We start from the raw sequence: 14,767 nt of genomic DNA, 5'->3' as shown, positions 1-14,767 counted from the left end.
AATCATTTTTAAATTTGTAGAGATTTTAAGCAATTAAATGCAAAAATACGTCCGTTCTTTTTTCGGAGAAACAAATGGTTTGATCTGCCTTAAACGTGTGCCAAGTTTCATCCAAAGCGGAGTATGTGAAGTTCGATGAATTACTATCTATTTCTGGAATTACTCCTAATAAGACTTCTCCGAACATTGATTTTCTATATGAAAAATGTACAAATCGGAACAGTTTTTCATTTTGAAATATGATAGCATCAACGTCAGCAGCAAGGTTTCACAACCGATCCCATTATTTGCAGATCTGTAGAACAGCAAACAGTACGATCAGAGAAACGAATTAAAATACTTACGCTATTTAAATAACCCTTTCAAACGTTCAAAGGGATTTTTTTGTTTACAAATCGTTCTCAAAGGAAATGTTCCTGTAGCTGGAAAGCTAGTCACCCGACGAGGTAATACGCGCCAACTGGACGGCTGGCTAATTGTGAGTGTGGAACCTTTTGAAAAATCAACCCTTTTTGAACTGGGCCACTCAATAGCAGAACCATTCGTTCCGCTGAGCGATGCAGTCCTGCAAGGCAGTTTCGGTTCGACAGCCACATGGGCGCTTGAAGAAAAAATAAATGCATCATTATTATTCGGTTAGCTGAGTTCTACTTACAACCGGAGCCAGGAGTGCGAACGAGAAAAAAAACATAAAAAGACGAGAATTTTGTGCATGCGGTTATTCTTCCGTAGATTTCATTACCCGTACCAGGTGCCATGAAGGCATCGCACACGGGGCCGTGATTTTTGTGTAAAAACAAGACAGAAGACAGCGGGTATAATTCTTCCTGCGGATTGCCATTGCATCCGGGCATGCATCAGGAAAAGCTCAACAAACGTAACTTCAGCAGCAACTGGGCAACGTTCCACTGCAGCATTGGTGGCGTTTTCTGCAGCAGCTTGCGAGACGGTTCCTCCAGTGTATCCTTCAGCAGGTTGTACAGGTCTGGGTTATACTGGAAGTAGGAAATAAATCAGAAACCGTTCATAGTGGGCCGGATACTGACGCGGTAAGCAACTCAATTTGGTAAGTGGTTAGAATGTAAACAGTTCATAAAATTCATGGGAAAATGGTATAAATTCACTTGAATCGCAATCTGTTTATAATATTTTCATTCTGCAGTATACATTTTCTAGTCTTCTTCTTTTGTAGTGATATCATTCGATTTCAATAAAATTTAATCCTTCTATGTGAGAGTTGCCAGAAGCCAAAGAATGAATTTCAAACATTCGATACAGTTATTTCGGAGAAAACACCCCGATTCTTTATGGCTTTACTCGACACAAGCCACGACACAATTAATTTATGGCATAAATTTGCACACTGTTAACCACTGGCGGGATGGTAACAAAGGAAAATTAAGTCGAATAGCAAGCAGCAAGATTGTTGCGTTGCGTACCACACATAGCAATTATCATTTCAAAGGGAGTGCTTTTGAGCTGACGAAAACCCTGTACACCCTAATATTCATTGACGAACTAAAGCAACTGAGGAGGTTTGTAATTCGAAGCAGTTCGCGAAAAAAAAAGTTCACTTTATTTGGAATTTGGGTCACAAAAAAAAGTTTAGGGGAATGTACATTGAATAACCTAACATAGAAATCCATGTAAATATTTTCAAAGTAGGTATTTCATTATGCAAAAATGATTGCAAAATTGATTGACGATAATTATAACAGCCACTAAATACTTCGAAAAACTGACTACTCCGAATAAAATAAATTCGGTTAATCAAAAGGTTCTCCTGATATTTTCATATGTTCTATAAATGGATTGCTGTTGATCACAACAACCGAAACTAACTGTATTCTGTTTTACTCCAAAGCATATTTTTCCATAAATTTACTTTAAATAAAAGTTCTGCTGATTGGTGTTTGGGCCGATTATGGTAAACCAAGACAGTTCTATGTTACGTAAATTGATTACCAGATAAAAACTGTCCCAGAAAGTATGGACGCAACCTAAAACCGCTGCCATTTCGCAATGGTTCAGAATCTGTCAATTTTTATGGCTGCGTCCTGTTGTTTACACTCTTCTCTAACCACTTGTGCAATTGTTTATTCGTTTTCATTAGTTTGTTTCGAAATGCGTGGACTTTCAGCAGAACAACGTCGAAAAATTGTGTACAAGATAGCAAAAATGGAAGGAGTAAGTGAAAAAACCGTACGAAATGCAATCAGGAAGTTCGGTGAGGATAACACCTTTGAGGATAAACCGAAAGCGGGTCGAAAAAAAGGTTCTGCCAACCCTCAGTTGGATAAACATATACTGAAGGCGTTCGAGCAAAAGGAGAAGGTCCAGTTCGGGATGTGGCCAAAAAAGTGGGCACTTCGAAGTGCAATGTTCTTCGTGCTAATGAACTGCATAATCATGGACGACGAAACCTTTGAAACTCGATTACAAATCCTTGCCGGGATCACAGTATTACACGGTGCGAAAAGGCATTCCGTTGCAAAACAAAAAGTGTTCTGTATGTAGCAGAAACTTTACGTCTGCTTAGTGGTTCAAATTGAGCTGCCGAGTTTAGCACTAAGCAGTTCAATTTGAACTGCTCTGCACTGATGAGTCAAAGACGAAAAGTAGAAATGATGATTATTTAAAGAAAATTGCTTTGCTCTCGAATTAACAACAGCAATACCATCTACAACGATCTTGAAATTCTTGCCACTGTCTTGCTTTACAAAAAATGGGTGATGAAAATTTCTTTTCAAAAACCCCTCCTTCTAGTCTAAATGCCGATTCTCTTCAAATTATATAAATTTCGTCATTGACCCTCTCCCCTCATGTTAAGGACACATGCTACATACCCCCCCCCCCCCCCCCCATCTCTGAAGATCAAGAAGCACATGTGACAAGTTTGATAGCAATCCGTTAAATAGTTTCGAAGTTATGCCATTACAAAAATTACGCCCCCCTTTTTTAAGGCACTTGCTACATCCATCCTTCATTCAATCAGATCAACGGTATGCAAAATGTTTTTAAGATCTTCAAAAAATATCGATTTTCGTCAAGTTACATGAATTTTTTCATGATCCCTCCTTGTTAATGATACTTCCTACGCTCCCTCCTTCATAAAAATTCGCTTATGACCATCTCTGAAGAGCAAGAAGTACATGTGCCAAGTTTAATAGCAATGCGTCCAGTAATTCCTTAGTTATTCCATTACAAACATCACACCCCCCCTTTTAAAGGCACTTGCTACATCCACTCCCCATATAATCATATCTAAGGTATGGAAAATGTTTGCATTTTCTTCGAAAATCATCCATTCTCGTCAAATCAGACAAATTTTTTTATGACCATCCCCCCCTGTTAATAACACTTACTACGCACCCTCCTCCATTAAAATACCCTTCTGACTTTCTCAGAGGAGCAAAAAGTATATATGCCAAGTTTGGTGGCAATCCGGTCAGTAGTTTCGGAGTTATGCCGTTTTAAACATTACCCCCCCTCCCCTTTTCAAAGGCACTTGCTGCATCCACCCCCCGTATTGTCATATCGAAGGTATGAAAAATCTTTCTATGGTCTTCAAAACGTATCGATTCTCGTCAAGTTATATGAATTTTTCCATGACCGCCCCCCACTATAAAAATACTCCTTATGGCGTTACAAACATCCAAACTTACATCCGATTTTATATATAGATTTAATAATTGTATCACTTGCTTTAGAAATAAGCGAAACACACTGCAGCAAATAATGGGAGATCTACCAATTGAGCGGATAAACCCATCTATATCTTTCCAGTTCAGCGGCGCTGATTTCGGAGGACCATTCATAATAAAGGAGAACTTTGTACGTACTATCAAATGCTTAAAAGAATATATTGCTTTATTCATTTGTTTGAGAACTCAAACGGTTCACATACACTCTTAGAATAAAGGAAATTTACGTTTGACATAAATTCAAACATGCCATTATTTCTTCGGTGATGACACAATATTACATCTACTAACATGTAAAAATAAATTTAGCGTTTGTATCGATGTAGGCTTCAGCTAAATGATATGTGAAGTTAATGTATGTAAAGATAAGTCATATAATTAACTTCACAGTTCATCTTACATCAATACAGACGCAAATTTTTTTTTACATGTTGGTACACAGATAAAAATATTTTGTGAATTTACATCTATTTTCATGCACATATTTAGAGCAGGTAATTAAACATAAAGTTACTTTACAATTCTGTAGGTTTCAATAGAATTTAGTTGCAAACTATGCGTTAATTGAAAGATACAGTTATATTTATTGAAAATTCAATGCCATCCAATTTAGTTTTGCATCGATGAAGGTTTTCAATCAAAATCTCGATTCAACCCATGTCTATTACATGTTACTATTGATTTACATGTCGTGTAAATTTCATTATTTCTTTCTGTGTAGATGAAATATTATGTCATTACTACAGCTTGCTTGAATTTACGTCAATCGTAAATTTGTTTTTTTTTTCTAAGAGTGTAGAATTGGTTAGTGTCCTATCAAGCGCATGTTTCATTACAGCCCTAAGAAGATTCTCTAGTTAAAGAGAAGTTAGTAACACTCTTTTGCGATACACAGAAAAAACAATGAAATTTACACGACATGTAAATCAATAGTATGATGAAATAGACATAAGTTGAACCGAAATTTTGATTTCAACCCATGATGTAAAATTAAATTGGATTGCATAGATTTTCCAATGAACAAGACTGTATATTAAAAAAAAAACGCTTTACAGTTCGTAACGTAACTTTCTGTTCAATTTCCTGCTCCAAATATGTGCATGAAAATTGATGTAATTTCACAAAATATCTTTATCTGTGTAATTCCACTAGTTTTGTAGGATCTAAAAGTGAACAAAAAAATCTATCAGAAAAATTTCTCTCACAAGTAGAGCCTGAAATCAGGAATTTTTGAACAAACGAAGTTATTGATTGGCGGTTTATCCCACCCCGATCCCCAAGTTTTTGCGGTATATAGGAAGCTGCACTTTTATGCACTCCAAAAAAAAATTAATAATACAGGTGACTTAATTCCTCATACGATGTAATTCATAAAGACCTAATCTGTCAAATAACGGAAACTTTCATTTGTAATGGCTTAATGTTGAATTAGCTTAACTTTTACTGGTTTTGGCTGTAACTTGCATTCTGATAGTAGATGCGACTGTATGAATTTAAATGCACCTTTTAACAGATCGGCTGAAAAGTTCGTATCGTTTCTATGAGAGGGCGCCACTAGAAATAAATCCATGCCATTTTAAGTTAGTACCAACCTTCAAAAGATATGTGTATAAATTTGACAGCTGTCTAATTATTAGTTTGTGAGATATTGCATTTTGAGTGAAGCTACTTTTGTTATTGTGAAAAAAATGGAAAAAAATTAATTTCGTGTGTTGATGAAACACTACTTTTTGATGAAAAAAAGTGCCGCCGATACCAAAAAATGGCTTGATGAGTGTTATCCAGACTCTGCACCGGGCGAAGCAACAATTCGTAAGTGGTTTGCAAAATTTCGTACTGGTCATATGAGCACCGAAGACGATGAACGCAGTGGACGTCCAAAAGAGGCTGTTACCGATGAAAACGTGAAAAAATCCACAAAATGATTTTCAATGACCGTAAAGTGAAGTTGATCGAGATAGCTGACACCCTAAAGATATCAAAGGAACGTGTTGGACATATTATTCACGAATATTTGGATATGAGAAAGCTTTGTGCAAAATGGGTGCCGCGTGAGCTCACAATCGATCAAAAACAACAACGAATTGATAATTGAAAACCATGCTGAAATTGAACGCCCCCAGTGACTTTTTCCTGTTCTCAGACCTCAAGAGAATGCTCGCTGGTAAAAAATTTAGAAGCAATGAAGAGGTAATCGCTGAAACTGAGGCCTATTCTGAGGCAAAGGACAAATCGTACTACAAAAATGGTATCGAAAAGTTGGAAGATCGCTATAATCGCTGTATCGCCTCTGATGGCAATTGTGTTGAATAATAAAAACGAATTTTGGCAAAAAACGTGATTAATCCACCTAGCAGTGAGATGATACCTTTTTTTATCAATACGCATGTGTTTTTGCATGGATATTCTTAGGTGTTTTAGTTCTCATGACATTATTTCAATTATCGTCGTTTTATACGGCAAATTGAGATTTTAATCACTCATTACCCTGTAATGCCGAAACTGCAAAACATATCGAATTTCAATCTTAGCGTGTGACAATCGATTGAACATTCCATGAGATGTCGAAGTAAGTTCCACTTTAGAGTTTTTCGTCATTATTTATGGTACTTCCAGAGCCGGTATTCAGGAATTAGCATAGCCCAAAATGATTCGAATGGCCATAAATTATTACGCCAAACAATTTACATGAAATTTATAATCTCATCGTCTGTAATTCCAGAATCGGATAAAATTCACCAATTTTGTATGGGACCTTAAGTCCTGTAATATTTGTTTTTGAAGTTCGATTTGGTCTTTTTTGAGAAAATGATTGAGCTTTGAGAATCGATTCGATACTGGAACCGGAATTCTAAAATCGGTGTAGCCGAAATCAGTTAAATTCACCTGAGGAATGTGTAGACATCTTTGAGAAATTGTAGTGCGAATTAAAATTTGGGGGTACATTCCGAATCCAAAAACGAATACCGCTCAAACTGAAATAAATTTATTTGGTAATCGACTATCCAAATCTGCAAACCCGATAAACCTGATTAATTTATGTGAAATGGACATTTTTATACTAATCACCCTGCATTTTCTAAACCAGAAGTAGGATCTGACTAAAACGTAAGAGGTTTTATAGGATTTTAAGACCTCTCATTTGAATCATAGATGATTCTTAGATTTAATTTGAATCTTACATCGGTTCAGCCATCTACGAGAAAAATTAATTGCATTATTTTAATTTCGTTTCACATATCATCCTGTGGTTCCGCAATCAGAAGTCGGATCCAAACGTAAATCAGGAACCTTGTTTGGGAGTATACGACTTTTCAAATGAATCTGAGTTTGTAGAAAACGGTTCAACCATCTCCGAGAGAATTGAGTGAAATTATTTGTCACACACGCATTTGCTGATCTCGACGAACTGAGTCGTATGGTATATGGAAGTCATGTTCTTCCAGCATTTATTGCTGTAAATAGTTTAAATCAATATAATTATGGAATTACTTCCAACTCGATAATGCTGGTATCATCTGGTTTACATATGCCATATTCGAAAGATTATGTTGCCAAAAATGAACCGTGCTAAAATTGGTACGAGGCAAATTGTCATAAAAAAGGATGCTGTACACAGTCTTTTTGGTACTTAGAAACAATTATATGTAACAGTATAAAAAATCGTGTTTCATGTATCTCTCAAGCATTGCTTTTTCATACAGCGCTCAAAATTCCTTCTACTGGAATAAGGCTTACACAAAAATATCGATATCTCCGTTAAAAATGGACGGATTTTAACAATCTATGGCTTGTTGGATAGGTATTACCGAGCGAAATCTAAGCCTGGAAACATATTCTGTTTTCAAGGTCAAATGTGACAGATACTGTCAAAAAACTGAAAATTTTGACATAAAACTTCGTATAACTCAAAAAGTAAACATCCGATCTCAAAACCATTCAATAGCGTTCTGGGTGACGGGGAGACCTTTCATTTGCGACTAGTTTGATCAAAATCGGTCCAGCCATCTCTGAGATCTCGACCTCTTAGTTGACAACACACATACAGACACACACACATACACACACACACACACACAGACATTTGCTCAGTTCGTCGAGCTGAATCGATTGGTATATGACATTCGGCCCTCCGGGCCTCGGAAAATTATTCGAAAGTTTGAGCGAATTCTATACCTATTTTTTATATATATAAAAAAAGGTAAAAAAGGTAAAAATGTGTGTTTCTATTAAACGATACGAACTTTTCAGCCGAACTGTTACCAACCAAGCAGATGCATGCTTCTGTGGCTCAGTCGATTAACAGACGTACTTGCGATCCAATGATTCTCGGTTCAAGTCGCGGTGGTTGCTATCAGTATTTTTTTTATTTGAATAAATTTCATGTCATGGAATTTTAGACACAATATTAAATGTTCTTCCATGTAAATTTGCGTAGCTGTGACGTTCCATTTATGTGCATCCAATAAGATGTAAAATCACAGTTTTTTTTTTAAGTGTGTGTATTAAAAGCGTTAAATATCACATGAAAAGAGTGTTCCCACATACGAAGAAATGCTTATGCTTCTAACACTAATTGAAGGATATCTAAATTCAAGTCCAATTTCTCCCATCTCAAGTGATCCTAATGATTTGAAGTTCTCTGACCCCTGACCATATTTTGATTGAAGGACATATTACTGCGCTCCCGGAAGAAAATGTTTCTAAAACTGGTTAGCAATAGCCTTTCTCGGTTTGAGCAAACTCAAAGGATGGTACAATTGTTCTGGAATAGGTGGAATCTGGAATACTTGAATAATCTCCAGCAAAGAACGAGAAAACTATCAGTTAAAAAAATCGAATTTGGAAGTAAGACAACTTTGCCTAACAAAAGATGATAATCTACCACCTTTCTCTTGGGTATCGGGGCAAGTAATATAGTTATTTCCGGTTCCTGGTGGCAATATACGTGTTGCTACACTATTGACCAGTAAAGGTGAAGTAAAAGATTTATTGGAAAATTATGTTGTGGAGGGGATCATGTTAGATGCAATTTAATAAATATTTCAAACCGCACTGTGGCAACGTGTTAATAAAATAAATACCATCCGAGTTTCATCCTTTTTCTTATGGCGATTTTTATTATAAAACACTGGTGGCGTGGATTGCTTTGGTTTTGCACTTTCGAACAGAAATGCACTTTTCTTCTCGAAAGTGCAAAACCAGAGGAATCCACACCACCAGTGTTTTTCAATGAAAACATGTACATTGTACCCCATTACTACGAAATCGGAGGACAGATCCAAATAAATTAAATTGAAGAGTCTGGCATTACAAAAGCATCGATTTGAATCTTTGTTAATAAAAATCGGTCCAGTTTTTGACGTTTTCTATAGGAAGGTAATAAATTTGCTGGAGATGTCGACTTTTGATCGGAGCTCCGAAGACCCCTACCATTCGACTCAGCTACACGTGATCGGAAAATGTATGTTCGAAGATTTATTCTATACACTCGATCCTCAAACATGGCTGAACTGATTTTAACAAACCTAGACTCATTTAAAAACTACTATTGAATTGTGGATCAAATTCGACGATCAAGCGACTGACACTTCTGGTTCCTGAGATGTGATTATAGAAGTGACCTAATCGACGAGCTACACTTTTTATAAATACACTCAATTGTCTCAGAAATGGTTAAACTAAACTGGCTAAACAAACTTTGAAGGATACACAGTTCGAAAAATTCTTGTGATTTTACATCTTATTAGATGCACATAAATGGAGCGTCATATTCCACACAAATTTATATTCAAGAAAGTTAGTCGACTGAGCCACAGAAGCAGATGCTTGGCTGGTAAATCGTGCATATAAATTCATACAGTCTTACTTGCTAGCCGAGTGCAAATTACACTCGGAGTCAGTAAACTTCTGTACGAATGGAATATTGTGTCATTTGAGAAGTTAAGTAGTTATGAGTTGTATCGTTTGAAGAATTATATCACCTGTAAATTTCTTTCTGTGTACTATTAAGTTGTGGCATAAGATCCAAGATCAATTGGCTGTCATTTTCGGTTCCGGAGATATAATGATATAAGTGACGTAACCAACAAAACGCGTTGTTTTCCTATCCAAACGTTTTTCCGCAGATAATCAATTATTAAGTTAAAATGTATTATTACTGATATTTAACCCCGAAGTAAACACCAAACAACGGCATCGAAACGTTGGGAGTTGATACATAATTTTAATTTAAATCGACTAGAGATTGGAAAGCCGATAATCACAGAACAGTACAAATACAGATAAAAATATTTTGTGAATTTACATCTATTTTCATGCACATATTTGGAGCAGGTAATTAAACATAAAATTACTTTACAATTCTGTTCGTTTCAATACAATTTAATCGCCAAATAAGCGTTAATTGAAAGATACAGTTATATTCATTGAAAATTCAATTCAATTCAATTTAGTTTTGCATCGATGAAGGTTTTAAATCAAAATTTCGATTCAACCCATGTCTATTCCATATTACTATTGATTTACATCTCGTGTAAATTTCATTGTTTCTTTCTGTGAAGAATCCAATCAATACTCTTCTAAATCAGTTGCGAGAAGAGTTCAGAAATATATTATAAGGATACTCTACTCGGAAGCTAAAGTCATTGTTAAAAAAAAAATCTTGTTCTCACTAACCGGTTGATTTTCCGGCATCGGATGAAATCCAAGCACAACTTGATCCAACGGGGAACAGAGCTCTTCCACGACCACGGAGGCCACGCGAAGCGGACTCATCAAGACGGTATCGAAATCCGGTTCCTGGCGACCTTCAATCAACTGTCGGCTCTGAATCAGCGCTTCCCGTGGTGGGGCGTATTTGTTCCAAAAACCATTGCGGAAATTGTGCGTCAAACAGAAGGCAGCCATACTTTTCAGATTGTGAAATTCCATCGATTCGTGCTTCGGTGTTGTCATGTTTCGCACATAGAATGGTGCATCCTGTTCGGGGAAAATAATCAGATTTATCTTGGTAAGATATTTCTCCAGCGCTTCAAGCGTCAGTTCGTCTTTTGGCGGTAGAAGATTTGACGAAGGGTCTTGGAATGCGATGCGGTAACCAGATTTAGTTACGTTAATAGCAATGTCAATATAAACACACTGCAATGATACGGTTGTTGTCAATTCAGCACTGGAAATGTTTTCAAATTAGCATGTGAAGATACCAGACGAAAAAAAAAATATCAAATCATTACATTTTACCAGTTCTTCTGATATCCCAGCTCTTGAACGGAAGATTGTAGTACCTTTCCATGGCGAAGCCAAATGTTCCCAACCGGTCAACCCAAACCGACAGTCTTGCCTCGCTGGGATCAAACTCCTGCCGGTGAACCCGCATGGTTGTCCACCGTCCCCGGGGGTGGGGCAAAAGCGTCAGCTCGGTCGGTTGCTCTACCGTGACCTTCGAATCCCGTTCCTCATCCGTGGACACATCCGACAAACTGGCGGTTATCTTTTTCAGTTTTCTTTTCTTCTTCGCTCCCGTCGAAACGAGACTTCGAGAGAGCTGCTTCTCTCGGGTGGGCATCACAAACGAGGACATTCGACGGGACAAACGCATCGAATCGAAACGGTGACGGTGACTGAAAACTGACGATCGAATTCTCGATTTTCTGACGGGTTTCTCGAGCGGTTCATCTTCCGGCTCGGCTGGTGATGGAACTTCGAGAAATTCCGGTTGTTCTTTCACTCGCAGGCGATCCAACAGTTTTAGGAAAGTCGAGAATAGTTTGTACGAATTTTCCGAACTGAACTCATCATCGGTGGCCACGTTTTCGCACATTTCCAGAATGATGTCCTCGACGTCTAGTTTGTATTGGTTCAGTTCATCCTTCTCGGTGACAACCAAAAGTGGAATGTTATGATTCGGAGGAAACAAATAAGCCGGACAGTTTTGGGACATTCCCAACTCCTGCAGCATGGACTGAACCGGAGTGTGGATCTCGGTAGTGATCATATGACCATCCAAACTGGCAACACTTTCTCTACCTTCGACGGTATCCGTCATACTGGGAAGACGAAAAATCTCATCCCTGCTATCCAGCTTGTCAAAAGATTTCAATTCCAAAAATTTCGGAAACAACAACTCATTAAGCTGCTCTTCAATTTTAAGGCGTTCTTCCCGGAAAAACATGCTTTGCAGTGCTTTGAAAAGTGCATGCAACTCCGCATAGAATTTAAAACTTTGCGGGAGTCTCGGTAGTATATGATCCGTGATTAGAAAGTGCAGTTTTACATCCGTCGGTATTTCGTTGATGTTAAAGTCGGTGATAAACGTGGGTTTCATGGGATTTTTCGGAATTTTCGGAGTACCGAAAAGAAGCTTGGCTTTTTCTTCCATCATGTCCTTATAATTCCGATGATAATCTTGCAGTTCTTTGTCAAGTGATTGGAAATGTTCACTGTCTTCCCAAGTTTCCCAGCTGCAAACGACCGGCTCATGCCACCAGAAACAACTGCTGGGAAGTTTGAAGTCCAGTTTGATTAGTTCTTCCTTAGAATTACTGGTGAACTTCATTTCGTCCAATTTTGAATCCACAGGAAGTAAAGTATAAATAAAATCACATCTCAACTCAGTGGATTGGGGTAATTTATCGAACTGATTTACGGTATAAATTCCACCGGTGATCCTGTGTTTCCTGAGGTTGATATATCTCTCACTCAAATCCAAAGAATCCGGACCGATCTGTTCCATTTTGTCATTGTACTGCTGCATCTCCAGTTGCACGAATTCATCCTCGACGTCCACGACGGTATTCTCCAGAACGATCGGTGGCGGAGCCGCCTGAACTGGAACGGGTTCTTTATCGTTTTTCCCTTTCTTCTTCTTCTTCGTCTTTTTCTTTTTACCCGTGCCCTTTTTCTGTCCGGGGTTTTCCGATTGTTTGCTTTCGGCAGTCTTGGCGTTTTCCGCTTCTTCCTTCTCACGCTTTTGGTCGGCTTCGTACTGTTCCCGAGCCAACTTCATCCGATGAAGTTTCTCTAGCTTCATCTTGTTCCGTTCGGCCCATTCCATTTCCTGAGCCACGGTCAAATCGGATACCGTTTCCAGTAGAGTACAGCGGAACGTTGGATCCGAGTCAGAAAAGTGATCGAATTGAGTCCAAAATGCTCGAATCAACGAATCTTTCAAATCCAATGAAGGCGGTTTGGAAAAAGTGACGTCTATGGAATCCATCGAAAGAGATTTCACTAAAAAGTTACTGAAAATTAAAAATTCCTGTGTTAGTTCAACTGTATTCGCGAAAAATTTAAAACGAAACAATACTATTCCGGAGGTATTGGAACATTCCGAAAGCTCCACATGTAAAACGCCACTATATCAGATCGAAACTGAAACCGATTGGTGAGAGGATCCATCGGTCTGTAATTTGCAAATTTTAAAACGAAAAATTCTTTGTGTATTGAAACGTTGCTCACGTCATATCCCGCCACATATTGCCACCAACCCGCATGGTTATGTCGTTCAATACTTCAACAATTTTCTGCCGAATTTCATCTCGCACTAGCATAATCTCATGCTGCGAAGAACACTCAATGAGATCCAAAACTTTCAGAGCATCTCGAATCCCCCGGAGATACCAATCGGAACTGGTCGTTCGGTTCAAGGTTTCAAGAGTTTTTCGGGTCATAACGGGTTCCAACTCATTCTGTGTCAGTGGACTGCGCTCGTTGACGTCCAAAGTCCAGCTTGTCGTACCTTTGACAGTTTCACTCAATTCGTAAGTCCATCTGTACAGAAAATCTCGCAACTCGGCTGCACTGGATGGATCGGGGCGCTTTTCACAGGTCAAATACTTATCCCATTCCGTTTGCTTCAACTGCTGGCGGCGAGAGTCCGCAGCAATTTTTTCTATCTCTGAAACCAATGGTTATCTTCTAAGGATCGAAAAATACACCAGAAAAACAATTTTACTTCTGAAAAATTTTACCGTTTCCGAAAGAACCACTCGTCTTTGATTGTATTGCTTGAGCTCCAAGTTGTCCTTCTCAACCAAAGCAGCTTGTTCCAAGTTCCACTTGGTTTCTGTTTCAGCCTTGAGAATCTCTCTGGAAAACATCAAATTGGAGTTTCTCTCTTTGAACATAGACTCATTGATTGTAACTTACAGTTGTTCCTCCGGAGATATTTTCGGTACCTTTTTCTTCTGCAAAAATAATGTTAATAATACAGAAATTACGCAATATTCTTAAATTTTTAAAGTTTCGTTTCCGATTTCTGTTGGAGCCAAAACGTCAAAAACCAATCAAATGAATAAATTAAAAAAAATTATTTCACCTTAGTACCCTTTTTTGTCTTCGCCATGTTCTTCACTTCAGATTGAAACTATTGAAACGTCATTTGTCATGCGTGGCCTTCTTTGGTTCTTAAGGTTCAAGTTAAGTTCAAAAGTAGAAAAAACTAGAGTGCCTATAACATCGTTTTCTGACATCTACTCATCAATCCCGTTCCGAAAATTCCCATATTGTAAGGGTTTTCAAGGAATATCAACAAACAGGAAGTCGCCATCTTGGATTTCAGAACCACTTCAAACATCGTTTTCCGACATCTACTCATCAATTCCGTTTCGAATATACCCATATTGTTAGGGGTTTTAGGCAATCTCAATAAACCGGAAGCCGCCATCTTGGATTTCGAAACGAGCCCAAACATCATTTTCTTGCACTTACTCTTCACACCCGTTCCGAAAATAAACATATGTTGCGCGGTTTCCACAATAATCACACAAAACTTTTTTTACGAAGTAAATTCCAAATAACGTAAACTTTTTTTACGAACCAAATCCCAAATAACGTAAACTTTTTTTACGAACTACCTCTTTTTACGAACCCCCGTTTAGTTCGTAAATGGAGGTTTCGGTGTATTTTGCTACTTCCATTCACTTTAATGCCTCGTAAGAAACAACAAGTTAAATAGATTCTTAGTGTTTTCTGATACTTGTTTAATTACTTTCCTTGCGTACGGCGCAATTGTTAATAATTAGGTTTTCAAAAGCGGGAAAAGTGTCTGTAACTATTCAATC

At 37.8% G+C, this 14,767-nt stretch overlaps 1 protein-coding gene across 1 annotated transcript; it reads right to left on the bottom strand.

The window, feature by feature from the left end:
* Positions 1–704: 704 nt before the first annotated feature.
* LOC131432500 (uncharacterized) lies at positions 705–14,098 on the bottom strand. Its single transcript, XM_058598816.1, has 8 exons — positions 14,023–14,098; positions 13,854–13,891; positions 13,660–13,793; positions 13,164–13,602; positions 13,012–13,107; positions 10,940–12,946; positions 10,383–10,875; positions 705–995 (listed from the first exon to the last, which is right to left on the bottom strand). Exons 1-8 carry the CDS (start codon positions 14,047–14,049, stop codon positions 858–860), a joined length of 3,372 nt encoding a protein of 1,123 aa, XP_058454799.1. The 5' UTR covers positions 14,050–14,098; the 3' UTR covers positions 705–857.
* Positions 14,099–14,767: the final 669 nt, after the last annotated feature.

This window comes from Malaya genurostris, chromosome 2 (genome assembly GCF_030247185.1).
Source record: "Malaya genurostris strain Urasoe2022 chromosome 2, Malgen_1.1, whole genome shotgun sequence".
NCBI lineage: Eukaryota > Metazoa > Arthropoda > Insecta > Diptera > Culicidae > Malaya > Malaya genurostris.
This window is presented reverse-complemented; position numbering and strand designations above follow the sequence as displayed.